General features: G+C 50.8%; 1 protein-coding gene across 2 annotated transcripts in view; it reads left to right on the forward strand.

Annotated features, from left to right (window-relative positions):
* The window catches only part of EPHB2 (EPH receptor B2), a 108,923-nt gene that overhangs the window by 83,045 nt on the left and 10,772 nt on the right, over positions 1-15,106 (forward strand). The window contains exons 6-9 of one of the 2 annotated variants that reach the window (XM_065696867.1): positions 5,812-5,936; positions 12,176-12,338; positions 13,457-13,565; positions 13,749-13,813. In XM_065696867.1, the coding sequence (XP_065552939.1) occupies positions 5,812-5,936; positions 12,176-12,338; positions 13,457-13,565; positions 13,749-13,813 (462 nt within the window). Of the gene's footprint in view, positions 1-5,811; positions 5,937-12,175; positions 12,339-13,456; positions 13,566-13,745; positions 13,814-15,106 lie in introns of both variants that reach the window. The other variant, XM_065696866.1, reaches the window with a different exon arrangement.

Here is a 15,106-nt window from a genome sequence, read left to right on the forward strand (position 1 = left end):
CATTTCCCTGCCACTCTGTCTTCAGCTGGGGGTCATGCAGTTAATCCTGACCCCAGATCACAGCCGCTTCTGCATGCGGGTAATTGAAAATGCCAGAATTCCCTGCTGACTCTCCTATAATAATAAAAGCAGCTCCCGGTCCAGTAACCTGACACTCCAGGATCTGTCAGGAGGGCTCCGAGGAGATGCTGGAAAACTCCCAGCTGTTCACCTCTTTTTTTTGTGTCCCCTGGGTAGTTTCAAAGTGTTGCTGGGGAGAGGCCACAGGCCAGCTTGCCTTTGCTTTCTCTGTCCTGAGTGTTTTCCAGAGCAAATGTTGACTCTGTCTGACATGACATGGGTTAGTGGTATTAAAGTGATCAGAGATAGGGGGTTTGCTGCCTGTAACCTAACTCTTCCAGCTAAGCCAGCGGAGGAGTGGAGGCACTTTGATTGTACCGGGATCTCAATAGCGCTGACCCACTGGTAGGCAAGGCGTGAAAGGCTGAGCCTTGCAAGACTGGCAGATGAAGGAGGCAGGGGGTAGGGACAGATTGCAACTGGTAGCATTTCAAATGGTATAAAGATCATGAAAGAGAAGCTGCAGGAAGATCCTGGTGTTCCCCAGCAGGTGTCCCTGAAACAGGGATTGATGCAGAAGGTGCTGCCTGGGGAGTCCAGCACCCTGGGCTGCTCCCTGTAGTGTTGCTGTGTCTGGTGGCAGTGTCTTGTCCAGTTTTATTCCCTTTAGTCGAGCTTCCCATCCTGAGCAGTGTGAGCTTCCACGGCTTCACAGCAGCACAAAGGGTGTAGAGGTTCTGGAGTAGCCCTGAAGTGCTGTGGACATTATCTGGTGTGTAGGTAGAGGGGGGCTTATTTCAACAGCATCACATCACTGGGAGTTAGACCTACTAAAAACCAGTGGCAGCAGCCCCTGGCAGTTGTGGTGGCCCAAGATCAGGACCTGACATAGAAAATATGCCTCTGCTATCAAAGCTTATTAGAAATAGGATGCTTGTAGCCCTGATAGGTCCCTTGAGATGGGATGAACCAGCATGCATAAGGGATCAGACCGTGCCACAGGATGTCAGATTATGTTGCTCGATGTCTGTGAGGAAGATGCCTGCTTGCTCTCCTGTTAAGTGATTCCTTATAGACTCTTATGTCTTTATCCTTGGTCTCTCTGTAATGAAAAGGTAGAAGTGGGATAGGAAGGAGGCCACCATAGGATATTGAAGAAGCAGGGCTAGGAGAAAGGGAACAGCTCCCGGATGGAAGCTCTTGCTGTTTCAATAGAAGAGGAAGGTGCCCCAGCAGATGTCCTGAGGACTCCTGGTCTTTGGCCAGATTGAGAAAACCTGGTATCCTGGGTATAGGCTGGGGAGGGAAACACTCGATCTTCCTAAGAACGCCTCTAAACGGTCCAACTCAGGGATGTAACACCAAGGGGGAAAATGGGCCTATTTGTTTCCCATTCACCCAATACATTGTGTGATGCCCCCTTGCTGCTTTTTGTCAGTTTTATTGTAACGAATTGCCCTAAGCTTTACATAGCAATTTTACTAATTGCTCTGATTTCAGATGCATCCAGGGCCTCTCGCCCTGCTCCCAGCGTGACACAGGGTTATAGGGAATGCAGAAGTGTCCTGGGTCCTGAGGCTTTTGTTCCAACCCTGCCTCAGCAGTGAAGTGCACAGAGTGAAGGAAGCAGCAGTTACCTTGTCCCAGCACAGAGAGGGAACAGGAGCTCTGCGCAAGCTGGCTGAGGACTGGGCTGAGTCAGGGAAGTGTCCTGTTGGACACAGGGGAATAGCAAACCTGAGTGAGGAGGTGGATGCTGTCTCTGGAGCTAAAAGAGATGGTTACTGGCTGCTGCCATCAGTTTTGAGGTTTGTATTTAAAAAAGAGGTTAACAGAAACCTGGGAAAGGTTCAGAAGAGAGTCATCGGATTGATCTGTGGGCTGATAAATCTGTGAAGAAACTCAGAGAACAGAGGAAAAGGAAATAGTTTCATGATCTTTCAGTTCTTCTATGGGGACAAAAGTCTGTTTCTAAACTTCCAGCACTTGGAAGCTGAAGTCCGTCCGTTCCAACCTGAAAATAATAGGTGCATTTTAGAACAGTAGCTGCAAGGCAAACCTCGCAAGAAGCACAGTGGGCTCATCGTAATATGAAGTCCTCAGAGAGATCGGGGTGTCTGCGTATAACACATGCACTGGGTCACCCCAAGCGTTTCAGCTGTGATTATCTCACTGCCTGGCTTCTGTTGGCAGTCTCGTGCCGATGTTCAGACCAGAATGTTATGGTAGCTTTCCCCAATTTCCTGGAAAGTTGACCCGTCTTTGTGCTGTGTCATCAAGCTGCCCTGGGTTTTGCAGTCGCTGTGACCTTCTTTCGGGTATTGCCTGAAAGTGTCTATTTCTCCTGGAAAACTCAGATTTCTTCTTGTCTTCTCGCCTTTCCTTATTTCCCTTAATCTTTGCTACCATTTTCAACAGGCTCTGCTGTTAAGACCTGAAGGTGGGGTACATCCGGATCCCCATCCTTCCCAAGTGAGCTCAGGCAGCTTCTTGCACTCTGTGTGGGCTGCAGAAAAGCCAGACAATAAGAGCTTTTGACACCCCTATGGATTCATCCTGCCGAGCTGCCCATGAGCAGAGAAGTCTGCTCAGCTCCTGGTGCATTAAGGTAAAGTGCTGAAGTCCCAAGCTCGAGCCTAGACAAGGCTGATTTTGAAGTGATTCTGCAGACAAGCTGGGCTGGAAACCTCCAGAGGTCAAATCTGACCTAAATCTGTCTGTGATTTTATTATGGTCTGTGATAGCAAGAGCAGTCACTGAGAAGATGCAGTGGTGGAGGTTCCTGCCTATCCAGAGACACTCCTTTGCCCCAGGTAGAAGAGAAGTGCTGAAGTTGCTGTAGTCACTCATCCCATTTGCCTCCTCCCCAACAGGCCATGTATTTGCCTCATTAAGGCTCATCAGATGAGCCCCACCTCATCTGTTTGGTTCTCTCTTTTCTAAGGCAGATGAGGGCAGGTTCACCGTGTTCCACAGCCGCCTACCTGGGCCATGGCTGGTCACAAATGATTCACATGATGCTCTAGCTGTTATCTCCTGCAGCTTCCTCAGCATGGCCTGGAGAAGCAGGAGATGCTTTGCAGAAGCCTTGTGCTCCCAGGCTGGCACACGATGCATGGAAGTGGCAGAAAAGCATCCCAGGGTCCTTGCTCCTACCCGGAGGGACCCAAAGCTGAGATGCTTCTCCAGCTGCAAGGCCAGCCATGGAACCTGTGTCTAAATCACGGAATGTTGCCACATCCCAGTTCTGTGGTGCAACAGGTCTGGGTGCACGCAGCCCCTGTCCTGGAGTAGCCTCTATGAGTGTGGGATGAGTTCCCAGTGCGTGTGCAGCTCGGATGTGCTAGAGAGACCATGGGCTGTGTACTCAGGCCCAATCCCATGCTGCAGGATGATCTGTAGCCTCCTCACATCTTCCTTCCAAGGCCTTTCTCCACAGGGAGAAATACTTGTCTTGGAGATTGCAGATGTCCTATGAAATGTGTTGTCAAGGAAGCGGCAAGGTCTGGCAGGAGCTCACAGGCTCCAGAATTGTTGCCTGTGCTTTATCTGAGCACCAGTGTGAGAAACTAACCCCAGGAGTTTACCAGATGGGCCCTATAGCAGTGGGACTAGGATATAAGGGATAAGAGATGGTCTGAGATGATGGAGAGATTCAGACTGGTGGGTAACAGGGTTTGGCTTAGCCAGAAGCGGATAGAAGGGTTGGTGTTTAGGAGGAGGTAAGGCGCTGGTCTCAGGATCTGTTGGAATCAGAGGATGGTTTGGGTCAGAAAGTACCTGTAAAGATACCTTCCTGCCATGGACAGGGACATTTTTCATTAGATCAGGTTGCTGCAGGGCCTGTCCAACCTGACCTTGGATACTTCCCATGATGGAAGTTCTCTGCACTTACTTTTAATAAGTGCTGGACAAACCCTGTGATCAACACTTTGCTGAGGCTAGCCTGCATTGCACCTTCCTTCAAGAGTGGGGGAACCCAAGGAGATGAGGGAAATGGTGGAGCAGTGCGGTGGCAGATTTGGCTTTACCATATCCAGCCCTTACTCCCTTTGGCACACAGGCATTGAGCATCCTGAGAGCTGCAGTGCTCTGAATCCAGAAACCCAGTAGTGAAGAGGCAGATGGATGGCTTCTGTTGGTATACTTTGAGAGCAGTTGCTCAGCTGTAATTCATTACAGCAGTGTGCAAGAACATGCTGCAGCCACACTGGTCCAAGTAGCACAGTCCTACCGCTGCTGTGTCTGCAGTCCTCAGCTGGCACAGTTTCTGTCGCTGCTCATAGTGCCAAAGGAAACCAGACTGGAGACGGGTAATTGATGCTTTGCTTTGTGTGCCGCTCTTCCAAACTGTTTCTCAGAGCTGTCAAATGAGTTGTTCTTCCATGAAATATTGAAAGGGTCGGACCTGGTAAAAGCCCTTCTGAGTGCAAGCCTCTCTGCATCCATTTATAACTAGGCCTGGCATGCAAGTGATGGGGAAGCTTTCTTGCTACCACTTTCCATTTCTCTCCCATCCCAGAGGCTTGCCCTCTGCCCTAAAGCTGCTGAAGCAGTGAGTCTGTGCTGGCAGATGTGCCAGGGCTAAGGCTGTGCTGGAGCTAGCACTCTCCAAGGCTGGGCTGGTGATGTGTGATGTCTGGGATGGGCTCTGGACTGACATCCGTGCAGGCTGCATTGGCTCTGCTGTCAGCAGGCTGGGCACGGGGTAGGCAAGGACCCGTGCTCTGCTCACTGCTCTCAGAGTGAAGAGCGGGCAGTGCAGGCACCTCCTTGTTCCAACCCCTCCAGCAAGGGGGCTGTAGGCAGATACCTGCAGTGCTGAAGCATCTCTGCTATCAAGGACAGAGCCAACCCAGGCTGAAAGCAGCCCAGGCTGCTTGCTCGCCTGCCCCGTCTGCAGCAGGCAGGAACAGAGCTGGTCAGAGTTCCCCAGGGAGCTGGCAGCTCCATGCTGAGGTCCCGCCGCATGGGCTTGTCAGCACAGGTCCTTGGAGGAGCGTTTGCCCATGGCGTGGTCCCAGCCGAGGCTGCACTGCTCCTGCCTGGCCATGTGTCAAGCCATGCAGGCAGCGCAGGGCGGTGAAGGGGTGGACGTCTGGCTGGGCTGTCTGAGGAGCTGCTGGAAGGTCTCATTGTGCACAGCGGGACGAGTGGCATCTGTGGGTGTGCTGTTTCCAGGGCACGCTGGCGAGGCGGGTGGCTCACCATTGTCAGTGTGTCAGGTCAGGTTTGCGTTGCCTGCTCAGGCTGCTCTATGCGCCTCCCCTGATTGGCATGTGCAGCTTGCAGAGCCAGCACGCCGAGGCGGAGAGGAGCTGCTTGCTTCCTGCATCTGCCTATGCCTTAGAAAGCTTCTCTATGCAAATGTCAAAGTACAAAACCTCTGTTTCCCCAAGGCAAGCACGGAGGATTGCATGTTGCTGGGCTGGTAATGCTTTTTCCAGGGGAATAAGGCTGTGTTTGCTCCAACCCTGGCCTCACTTTGCCTGGGAATGGTCTGTTTTCCTGCCTGAGACACTGTCTGTGTGTTATCTAATTACAAACTCTTACTGTGCAGTAGAAGCATTTTGTCCTCCCCTAGCTGCTCTCTGCACATAGCAGCATGCAGGATCCCCTGACCCCTGAACAGCCCTGCCACTGCTGGAAGCAAATTAATTAGCTTCAAGCATCAGTAATACACCTGCCTACCTCCAGCCAGGGGATGTAGCAGGCATCTGACTGAGGCCTCTCTCTTGATCTCTCTTCCAGCTCCTTCAGCTGTGTCCATCATGCACCAGGTCAGCCGCACCGTGGACAGCATTACCCTCTCGTGGTCTCAGCCTGACCAACCCAATGGAGTCATCCTGGATTATGAGCTGCAATATTATGAGAAGGTACTGCGGGACCTTGGCTGGGGTCAGGGACACGTTTTGGGGAGAGGAGGTGATGCAAAGCTTCCTCTAAGGGTGTAACACCGGCTACAGCAGTTGGTTGGTCGGTAGGTTACCTCTCTTGCTGCAGTTGGCCATGTAGGTGGCAGTGGCTGTCGAGCTTTTGGTGGTTCCAGTGACTCTGTGCAGGTACCGCAGGTGTGGAAAAGCTGCTGGTCTTTAGGAGGAGTTTCCTCCTTCACCTCTTCAGCACTTGTGGCGGGTGGACCCATTGCAGGGAGAGCTCAGTAGCCAGGGTCCAAGCTCTTAATTTTTCCCTTTCCCCTACTGGGGCATTAGTGGGGAATTGGGATGGTTGGTAGGGAGCATCTAGTCCCTGGCTGGACCACACTAGCTGAGTGTCCAGTCTTCGCGATGCAGTGTAATTCTGTCTGTATTTACACCAGAGGTAAGTTTGGCATCTGGGTGCAGCCTGAACCCAGGTGGTGTGTCAGAGAGAAGCCACCCCATACTCCTATGGAGGGTACATAGTGCACTACAGAGTCAGGGGAGGCTGATGTGAAGGGGGTCTACAGCTGTGGCTCTTTCATCCCGAAGGAACATTCTCCTTCTTCATCCTCCCTGCCCATGCAAGCAGAGGGACTGTGAGCAAGGGCTGTGCCAGTGTGTGTCTGTCCCATGGGGCTGGAGTTGCATGGCTGCTGAGAGACCTAATGGCCATGGTCCCAGGACCTGCCAAGCTCTGCCACGCCGGTGAACTTCATCCCTGCTACCCAGAGGATGTGGGGAGCAGGTGATTTCTCCTTCCAGAAATCTGCCCCCTTACACAAGAGCTTATAAACTACACATTAAGAATTGCAGACTAACTAATTAAAAAGCTTTATGATTAAATGGAACTGAAAATATTTTTCCCAGCAGTTGCCAGAAGAAATGATTAATCCCCCCCACTGCCTGCCTGTGACCTATTTTCTCGTCACCAAGAGCCAGAGGGAGAATGGGGAGTGGGGGGGGGGGGGGAGCTCCTTTGTAAGCTGTTAAATAGGTCCTGACCTATATCACATAAATCACAGCCATTTATTTGACCCTTGGAAATGATCCCAGAATATGTGGCGAGGTAACAAGACAGATCTGGTCTTTTCCCCATGGACGCTCAGCGTAGGGACAGAAGATCTCAGGGAGTTCATTCTCCTCCTTTTACTTAATCTCTTCCCCATTTTCTTTCTTTCCCCTCCCCTCTGTTTTCTGGGAGAGGCTGTATTTACAAAATACAGTTTTGTAATGGAGTTTTTGTCTAAAGGGGAAGCTTCTGTTTGTGTCCAGTCTTCACAAGGGTCCACAAGGTGAGCATCTGCTTGCCCCATTGTCAGAGCTTAGGGCACAGAATGTCCCTGATGACAGGGAAAAGTGGCCCTCACCACACTCGGGCAATGCTTTTCATGGCATCAGGCTCTCAGATGGAGCATTAGCCCCAGCAGAGAGGACAAGGCAAGCAAGCCCATGTACTGATGCTGAGGCGCTCTGTCCCAGTATGTCATAGAATCATAGAATGGTTTGAGGTGGAAGGGACCTTTAAAGGTCACCCAGTTCCGACCCCACTGCAATGAGCAGGGACATCAACTTGATCAGCTTGCTCAGAACCCTTTCGAGCCTGATCTTGAATGTCTCTAGGGATGGGACATCCACAACCTCTCTGGGCAAACTATGCCAGTCTTTCACCACTCCCATTGTAAAGATTTCTTCCTTATATCTAGTCTGAATCTACCCTTCTTCAGTTTAAAACTCTTACTCCTCATCCTATCACTGCAGGCCCTACTAAAAAAGCCTGTCCCCATCTTTCTTTTAAGCCTCCTTTAAGTATTGAAAGGCTACAATGAGGTCTCCCCATTCTCTTCTCCAGGCTGAAAAACCCCAGCTCCCTCAGACTTTCCTCATAGAAGACGTTCACCAGCCTTCTCATGGCCTTGTCATAGAATCGTGATGGCTTTCCTGCAGTCCCAGGGGCCACACTGCTTCTGTCAGGGGCTCAGTTTTCTTGTGAGAGGCATCCAGACCCACTTTAACACAATGCAGTTGATCAGATTCCCGGCTGGGAGAGCAAATGCTTTTGAGATCTCCACCCAAGTGGTGTTCTCCATCAGTCAGGAAACTGTGGACCCCATGGATTTACCCCCAGAGCGGCTGGCAGTACCCTGTTACCACATCTGAGCATCCCTCTTTAATGCACACAGTCCCGTAGGGGCTGAAATTCAGATGTATGTGATGATTTGGCACGCAGCCTTGGACTAGCTTTGTACGTGTGGCTCTGTTTGCTTCAGGAACCACAGCAAAGTGCTGCTGTGCAGATGCACAGAGGAGCTGTCTGCCAAGTTCAGTCGGTTGCCATTTTCCTTTGGCTTTATGTATGTATTTATTTATTGATTTTGGATGATAAAGCATGACTTTTTAGAAACACTTTTTTGCGGATTCTTTGGGCCTTTCCCAGACTAACTGTGTTTCAAGGAACTCTATTGATCAGACTTTGGTTTGAGTTTAAATTTGACTCATGGGAAGGGGAAACAGCTGAGGATTCAAAAGCAAAGCTATGAGGAAATAAGAAGAGTGTTATTCTGAATTAGGATTTCCGAATTAAAACCAACATCAGCAGGAAAAACAAAACCAAAACCGCCCAGAAACCAACCCAACAAACCTGTGCAAAAAACAACAGCTTGGACTTGGACTCTAAACTGCCTGGGATGCCCTTGACCTACTGGAGAAGCCCTAGGGGTGGAAGGGGAGAAGTGTTGGAAGTGAATGCAGAGGTTGCTGGAGAGCTGATGGCTGAGCTGTATGCCAAGGGAAAAGAATAGATTTGATGAGGGAAGGTGGAGAGCTGTAAATGCTTTTTTATTTGTGGTCTGGGATTAAAGGAGAGCAGAGTCACGAGCACACCTTCCTCAGATAGACAGACATCCATTTCCCAAGTCATAAACCATCTTGTAAGCATGCCCACTGCATTCAATTGAAAGTCCTCCAAGAGCAGCGATGAGGTCCCCTTGAACAGTTGGACAAATGACTTTAAGACAATTGTGTTGTTTGTGCCATCCAAGGGCCTGGGAGGATTCATGCAAGCCCCTGAGCACTAAACGCTGTAAACATGTCCTGACCTATTTCCCTCTTAGCCTTCCTGGGAAAGGTCCAAGGGACTGCTGAGGCCTGATCAGACACACAAGGCAATCAGCTTCCTGTGTGTTCATCTTTGCTTGGTCTTTCTTGGTATTTTTCCCTGTACTTGAGCTTTTCACTGTCATTAGTGTAATTCCCAAACGCCCCAGTGATACCTGGGCACCTTCAGTGCCAGGTCCTGGTGGATAAAGCTGGCTTTTTAGGGTTTTTAGGAGAAGAAACTGCTCCTGAACCTGTTAATAGTGGAGGTCTCCGAGGTGTTTTCATTACCCTGCAGAGTGATGTGCCATCAGCGTTTCTAAGCCTCCAGGTTTGACTGCACATTTGACTACACATTGTGTTGGGAGAAACACATTCCTGGCAGACCACTCTCTTACCAGCCATCCACAGCAGAGCACTGCTCAATCAAAAGCTTAATACAAGAAGAAATTAACTCCATGAATGTTGCCTTTCAGCTGCTTTGCAGCTGTGAGCAGAATAGTCTGCTCAACCCCAGGTCATGAGGATAATCCATCTCACAAATGCCAGTGCATTTGCAGTTCTGTTCCAGCACGATGTCTAATTGAGAAAGCACCAAGCTCTCCCAGGAACATAAGGAGAACATTGGCTCAACATGGTCTGTCGTATGGAGCCCCACAGTGAATGACTGTTCTTTGTGGACCTCTCGTGTTGCTGGTACGGCTTCTGGCTGGGCACATCCTCTGGGTGAAGGTACCAGTGGTGTTCTCACAAGGGAATGAACGTGAAAGCAAAGTCACCAGACGGCTAAGCAGAAAAAAAGGAGACCAGCAGCCCCCAAAGGCAAACTCCACCATTTATGGGTGAGGAAGACAACTTCTGACTCACCCTGTGCTCCATCAGGTGAGGAGGCTGAGGATGCAGCCCAGGCAAAGGGTGTGCAAGCTTGGTGCAGAGCCTCCACTGACTCCTCCCTCACTGTGCCTGCAGGCAGCCAAAGCAGCACAAGAGAGCAGCATCCTGCATGACTTGTACCATTGTGTGATGAAACCTTGGCTCATCACAAGGTGAGACCTTCTGCCTCGTCACCGCTTTGACACCCTCTGTCCTTGAGGAGTCCTTGCAGGAGTTAGTGAAGAGGAGTGAATGCTTTGCCACTCACGGGGAGTTTCATTCTGGTCTAATGTTAGCACAGGACAAGAAGAAATCCCTCCATGCCCCCCCCGTGGAGTGTCACATCTGAGACAGAAGTCCAGTTCCTTGATCACACCCTCAGTCCTACTTGATGCCATTGCACAAACTATGTGTCTGTCTCCTTTCTGCCAGTCCCTGCCTGCTTCTCATGAGGTTATCTCACCTCACTAGTCAGCCTGTATGGAGTGGCAGTTGTCGGGCTTGCTGAGCCCTTTGCAGTGCCTGAAGTGAGCAGATTTCAGAGATTTGCCTGTACGCTTGCCAGCTCGGATCCTGAGCTGTCAGCTGCTGATCTCTTCCAACCAGTGACCCTGCCAAGGCAGCCTGACCTGCCGGATCGGAGGTGCTACCAGAAAGGTTGAGCGCTTTCAACGTTGCTATACACGTTTGATTCAAAAGCTGTTGCCTGTGCCTGTTTTATGGGAGCGCGTACTCACAGCTTGGCTTTCCTAAGATGTCTCTGTTCCCCAGAAACCACGCTGTTTGCATATATTGCTGCTTTGAGCTGACTTTCGGGACTTCGTGGCTCCAGGCATCTGCCCACCTAGCCCTGACCACATTCAGCACCCTCTTTCGTCCTCTGTTGACCTATTTCTCCATATCCCTGGAAGGGCAGGGGCTGTCTGTTCTCTTGTACAGTGGCTTGCACAAGGAGACCCTGCCCATCCACTAGTGCTTCTGGATGTTCAGCTAAAAGGGCGTAGTTACTAAGGACAGTGATGGATCCATCATCTACACAAGTGCAATGCCGTCTATACCATTATGATGGGGCTGCTCAAATTTGGAAGTAGTCTCATTGTCGCTTTTAATATGCTGTTTGGCTGCCCAGCTTTGAAAACCTGGCATGGTCCCTGGTGAAGCAGTCACTGGGCAGGGGTACTGCAAACCAGTGTGTGAAGCAGGCTGTAACAGTTCTTTTTCTCCTCGTTAGTAGCTGGTGCAGTGCTGTGTTTTTGACTTTACTCTGAGAACAGTGCCGATAACACACCGATGTTATAGCTGTTGCTCAGTAATGCTTACCCTGATCAAGGACTTTTTCAGTCTCATGCTCTGCCAGTGAGGAGGGACACAAGAAGCCAGCAGGATGCAGAGCCAGGACCCCAGACCCAAACTAGCCATAGGGGTATTCCATACCAGAGCACGTCATGCCCAGGATAGAAACCGGGGGGAGTCACCCAGAAGGCCTCAGATCGCTGCTCAGGTTGGGCTGGGTATCGGTCGGCAGGTGGTGAGCGGTTGTGTTCTCTCCCCTTGTTATTTCCCTTATCATTAGTAGTAGTAGTTTTATATTATACTTTTTATATTATACTTTAGTTATTGGACTGTTCTTATCTGAACCTGTGAGGTTTATATTCTTTCGATTCTCCACCCCATCCTGCCTGGCACATGTGGAAAAGGGGGGAGTGAGTGAGTGGCTGCATAGTTCTGAGGTAGTGGCTGGGCTTAAACCATGACACAGTCCCAGGCAGCAGTGCTTCTCTTGAGGTCCAAAACCTCAGGTTCAGGTGGGCTTTAGCTCCAGCACAGGCAAAAGGAGATGGAGAAGAGCAAATGGAGAAGCTATGAAAGCTGGATCAATCACAGGAGGAGGAAGTGAGGAAGAAGGACAGCACTAAGAGAAAGTGGGTACAGAAGAGGGAAGCAGTTCCCATCCACATTGAGCTTAAGGCTTGGAGAAATGACCTGAGTTTTCTATCTAACACCTTCGTCCAAGCCTTTCCTGAGAGGTGATAGCCCAGGGGTATCTTTCTGTGTCTCCCTGCCAGGATGCAGGCTTAGCGAAATAACCTGTTTGTTCAGGCCCATGCTGTCCTCATGGTTGTTTCTCCATCCATGCTGCCGTGGTCTCCTGCACTTCCTCCTTCTAGAGATGCAGTGCCTGATTCTCCACTTACTTTCCTGATGACAGATTTGTGTTTTCTTGGCAGGATCTGAACGAGTTAAATTCAACAACAGTGAAGAGCCCCACCAACACCGTGGCAGTGCAAAACCTCAAAGCTGGCACCATCTACGTCTTCCAAGTGCGGGCACGTACGGTGGCTGGGTATGGCCGGTATAGTGGCAAGATGTACTTCCAGACTATGACTGAAGGTGAGCCTTCAGATGCCTTTATATAAAGATGACACAGGGTTTAGAGAGAATTGAGGAAGATGGAGGTGCACTGGTAGCAGTGCTGGTCCCCCTGCTGTTGCTTCAAGGGTGCATGGGGACGTGTCGACTCGGTTGGATTAAGAGGAAACAAGATTTGTGATCTTCACGTGCGCAGCTGTCAATGACAAATGCAGACCTGGGTCTTTATTTTCTGAATTTGTGCTGCTAAATCAAACAGGCCAAGCCAGTTTTCTGGCCCTCAGGCCAAGGAGCAAGGCACAGCTTGCATCCATGGGACTAAAATTTCCACTCAAAAGGGATAGCTCCATCCAACCTTTCTACTGGGGCACTTCCCCAGTCACAGCCAACCTGAGCCATGACTGGGATAGCACTACAGGTCCAGGACCAAAACCATGCCAGGAAGCCCATTAGCAACAGCCATGCAAATGTGGACATGGCTCAGGGATGTGCTCTGACCTTAGAATCATAGAACAGTTTGGGTTGGAAAGGACCTTAAGATCATCCAGTTCCAACCCCCCTGCCATGGGAAGGGACGCCTCACATTAGACCATGTCACCCAAGACTCCATCCAGCCTGGCCTTGATCAGTGCCAGAGATGGAGCATTTACCACTTTTTGGGGCAACCTTTGCCAGTGCCTCACCACCCTCACAGTAAAGAGCTTCTCCCTTATATCTACCTTGAACTAGGATTGCCCTGACCTTGCACTTGGCTTGGTTGAACTTCATGAGGTTGTCATTGGCCCACTTGTCAAGCATATCCAGGTCTCTCTGGCTGGCATCCCTTCCCTCCAGTGTACCAACTGAACCACAGAGCTTGGTGTCATCGGCAAACTTGCTGAGGGTGCATCAATCCCACTGTCCATATCACCTACAAAGGATTCCCTGAGCACCACTCGTTACTGGTCTCCAGCTGGACATTGAGCCGTTGACCACAAATCTTTTGCGTGTGGCCATCCAGCCAATTCTTCATCCACCGAGTGGTCCATCTGTCAGATTGATGTCTCTCCAGTTTAGGATGTCATTGAGACCTTGGTGAACTTCTGAGTGTAGACCTATCCTGTGCCACAGTAACCCCTTCCTTCTTCCTTGCTTGTCAGCCGAATACCAGACCAGTGTCCAGGAGAAACTGCCACTCATTATCGGCTCCTCTGCGGCAGGACTGGTGTTCCTCATTGCTGTGGTCGTCATCATTATTGTATGCAACAGGTAGGTCAGTCTGAGCCCATGACCGGGGCTGGGGCTGTACAAGGGGGTGGTAACTGGAGATAGTGGGTGGCAGGGAAGGGGAGAACGGGGATTGGAAGATGAAGAGGGAAAGATGCCCCTGCAGTGCATCTTCAGCCCCAGTGGAGCCGTGCTGGTGCTCAGGACTCCCTTTCTTTCCAGAAGACGGGGCTTTGAGCGTGCAGACTCTGAGTACACCGACAAGCTGCAGCACTATACCAGTGGCCACAGTACGTACTGCGGCCCCCCGCCAGGCCTGGGGGTCCGCTCTCTCTTCGGTTTGTGTTCCTGTTCACTCATTCCTTGCAGCATGTGGGGAGCGCTCAGGCCACCTAGCCAGGCTGGCGTGTGCATGGGTAGACAGGAGGACCTGTGCTATCTAGATCACCCACCAGTCCCCTATGATCTAGATCCCTGTCCCCCTCTCCAGACCTGGGTGGTGGTGTGTGCCATCCATGCAGCAAACATCTGTGCATGCCCTATGAATCCCTGTGACATCCAGCACGCACCCCTGCAGCTGCTGGCACTACACCTTGTCTTGCTATGCTGACTCCTGAGCTTTGCCCAGCTTGTGGGCAGCAGTGAAGACCCCTTTCTCAACCTACTCACCTCCTGCAGAGCACTGTCCTATGCAGGAACCCCCATACCTCGTGGTGCTTTTGCTAGAGCCCACCCCAGTGCTCCCAGAATCCTAGTGGATACATCTCTATATAGGTATCTAATACAACACATAACATGCCCTCTCTTGCATCCTCCTTCCAACACCCCTGTGTACTGCAAGGCACATCTGCTTTCACACCCTGCCTCACCCCAGTGCATACTTATTCCTCTTATTAACCCCTTGCTGCATGCCCTCTGAAATGCCTTTCTCCTCCCTCATCTGTCCCTATAATCCTGCTTCGTTCAAATCTCAGTCGTTGTTTACGTCGTGTTATACTTGCAGCTTCAGGATTTCTGAATACCACGTTCCTGTACAGACCTGGGCCTTCTTTAGGGAGGGGAAAACATCAGTAGTGTTTCAGCACGGGATTCACTGTTGCTTCTGCATTTACCTGAGGCACTGAGGCTGCCAGAGCAGCACCATGCTGGCTGCATTGCTATAACTTTTCCAGGGAAAATGACACTCAAGAAAGATTATGGAAATGCAGCTCTCAGTTGTTTGTCAGCCCATGCTGCATGTGTAGACATACATTCACGCTTTCTCCTGGGGTCTGGTACGTAACATGACAACTTCAGGCTGTGATGGCATTAATAGCGGTGCCTTCACGACTGTTGGAACAGGCACAATGCCACTGGATGCAGATGAACTGATAATGGGCCTGGGGTGCCTTTTAGCCACGTCGTCACTCAAGAAGCCAGTCCAAGGCACAGTGCCTGCTCGGCTCCCCAGCAGTGATTGCTGCGGGGAGGCTACAGCTTATGGTTAGCAAATTGCCAAGGCGCGTGGAGCCTGTAAGCATGGCAGGAACTACCCTGAATCCTACACATGGAGCCAGGAGTTGTGCCTCGGGTTGTGTTGGGCT

The sequence above is a fragment of the Lathamus discolor genome, chromosome 16 (genome assembly GCF_037157495.1).
Source record: "Lathamus discolor isolate bLatDis1 chromosome 16, bLatDis1.hap1, whole genome shotgun sequence".
Taxonomy (NCBI): domain Eukaryota; kingdom Metazoa; phylum Chordata; class Aves; order Psittaciformes; family Psittacidae; genus Lathamus; species Lathamus discolor.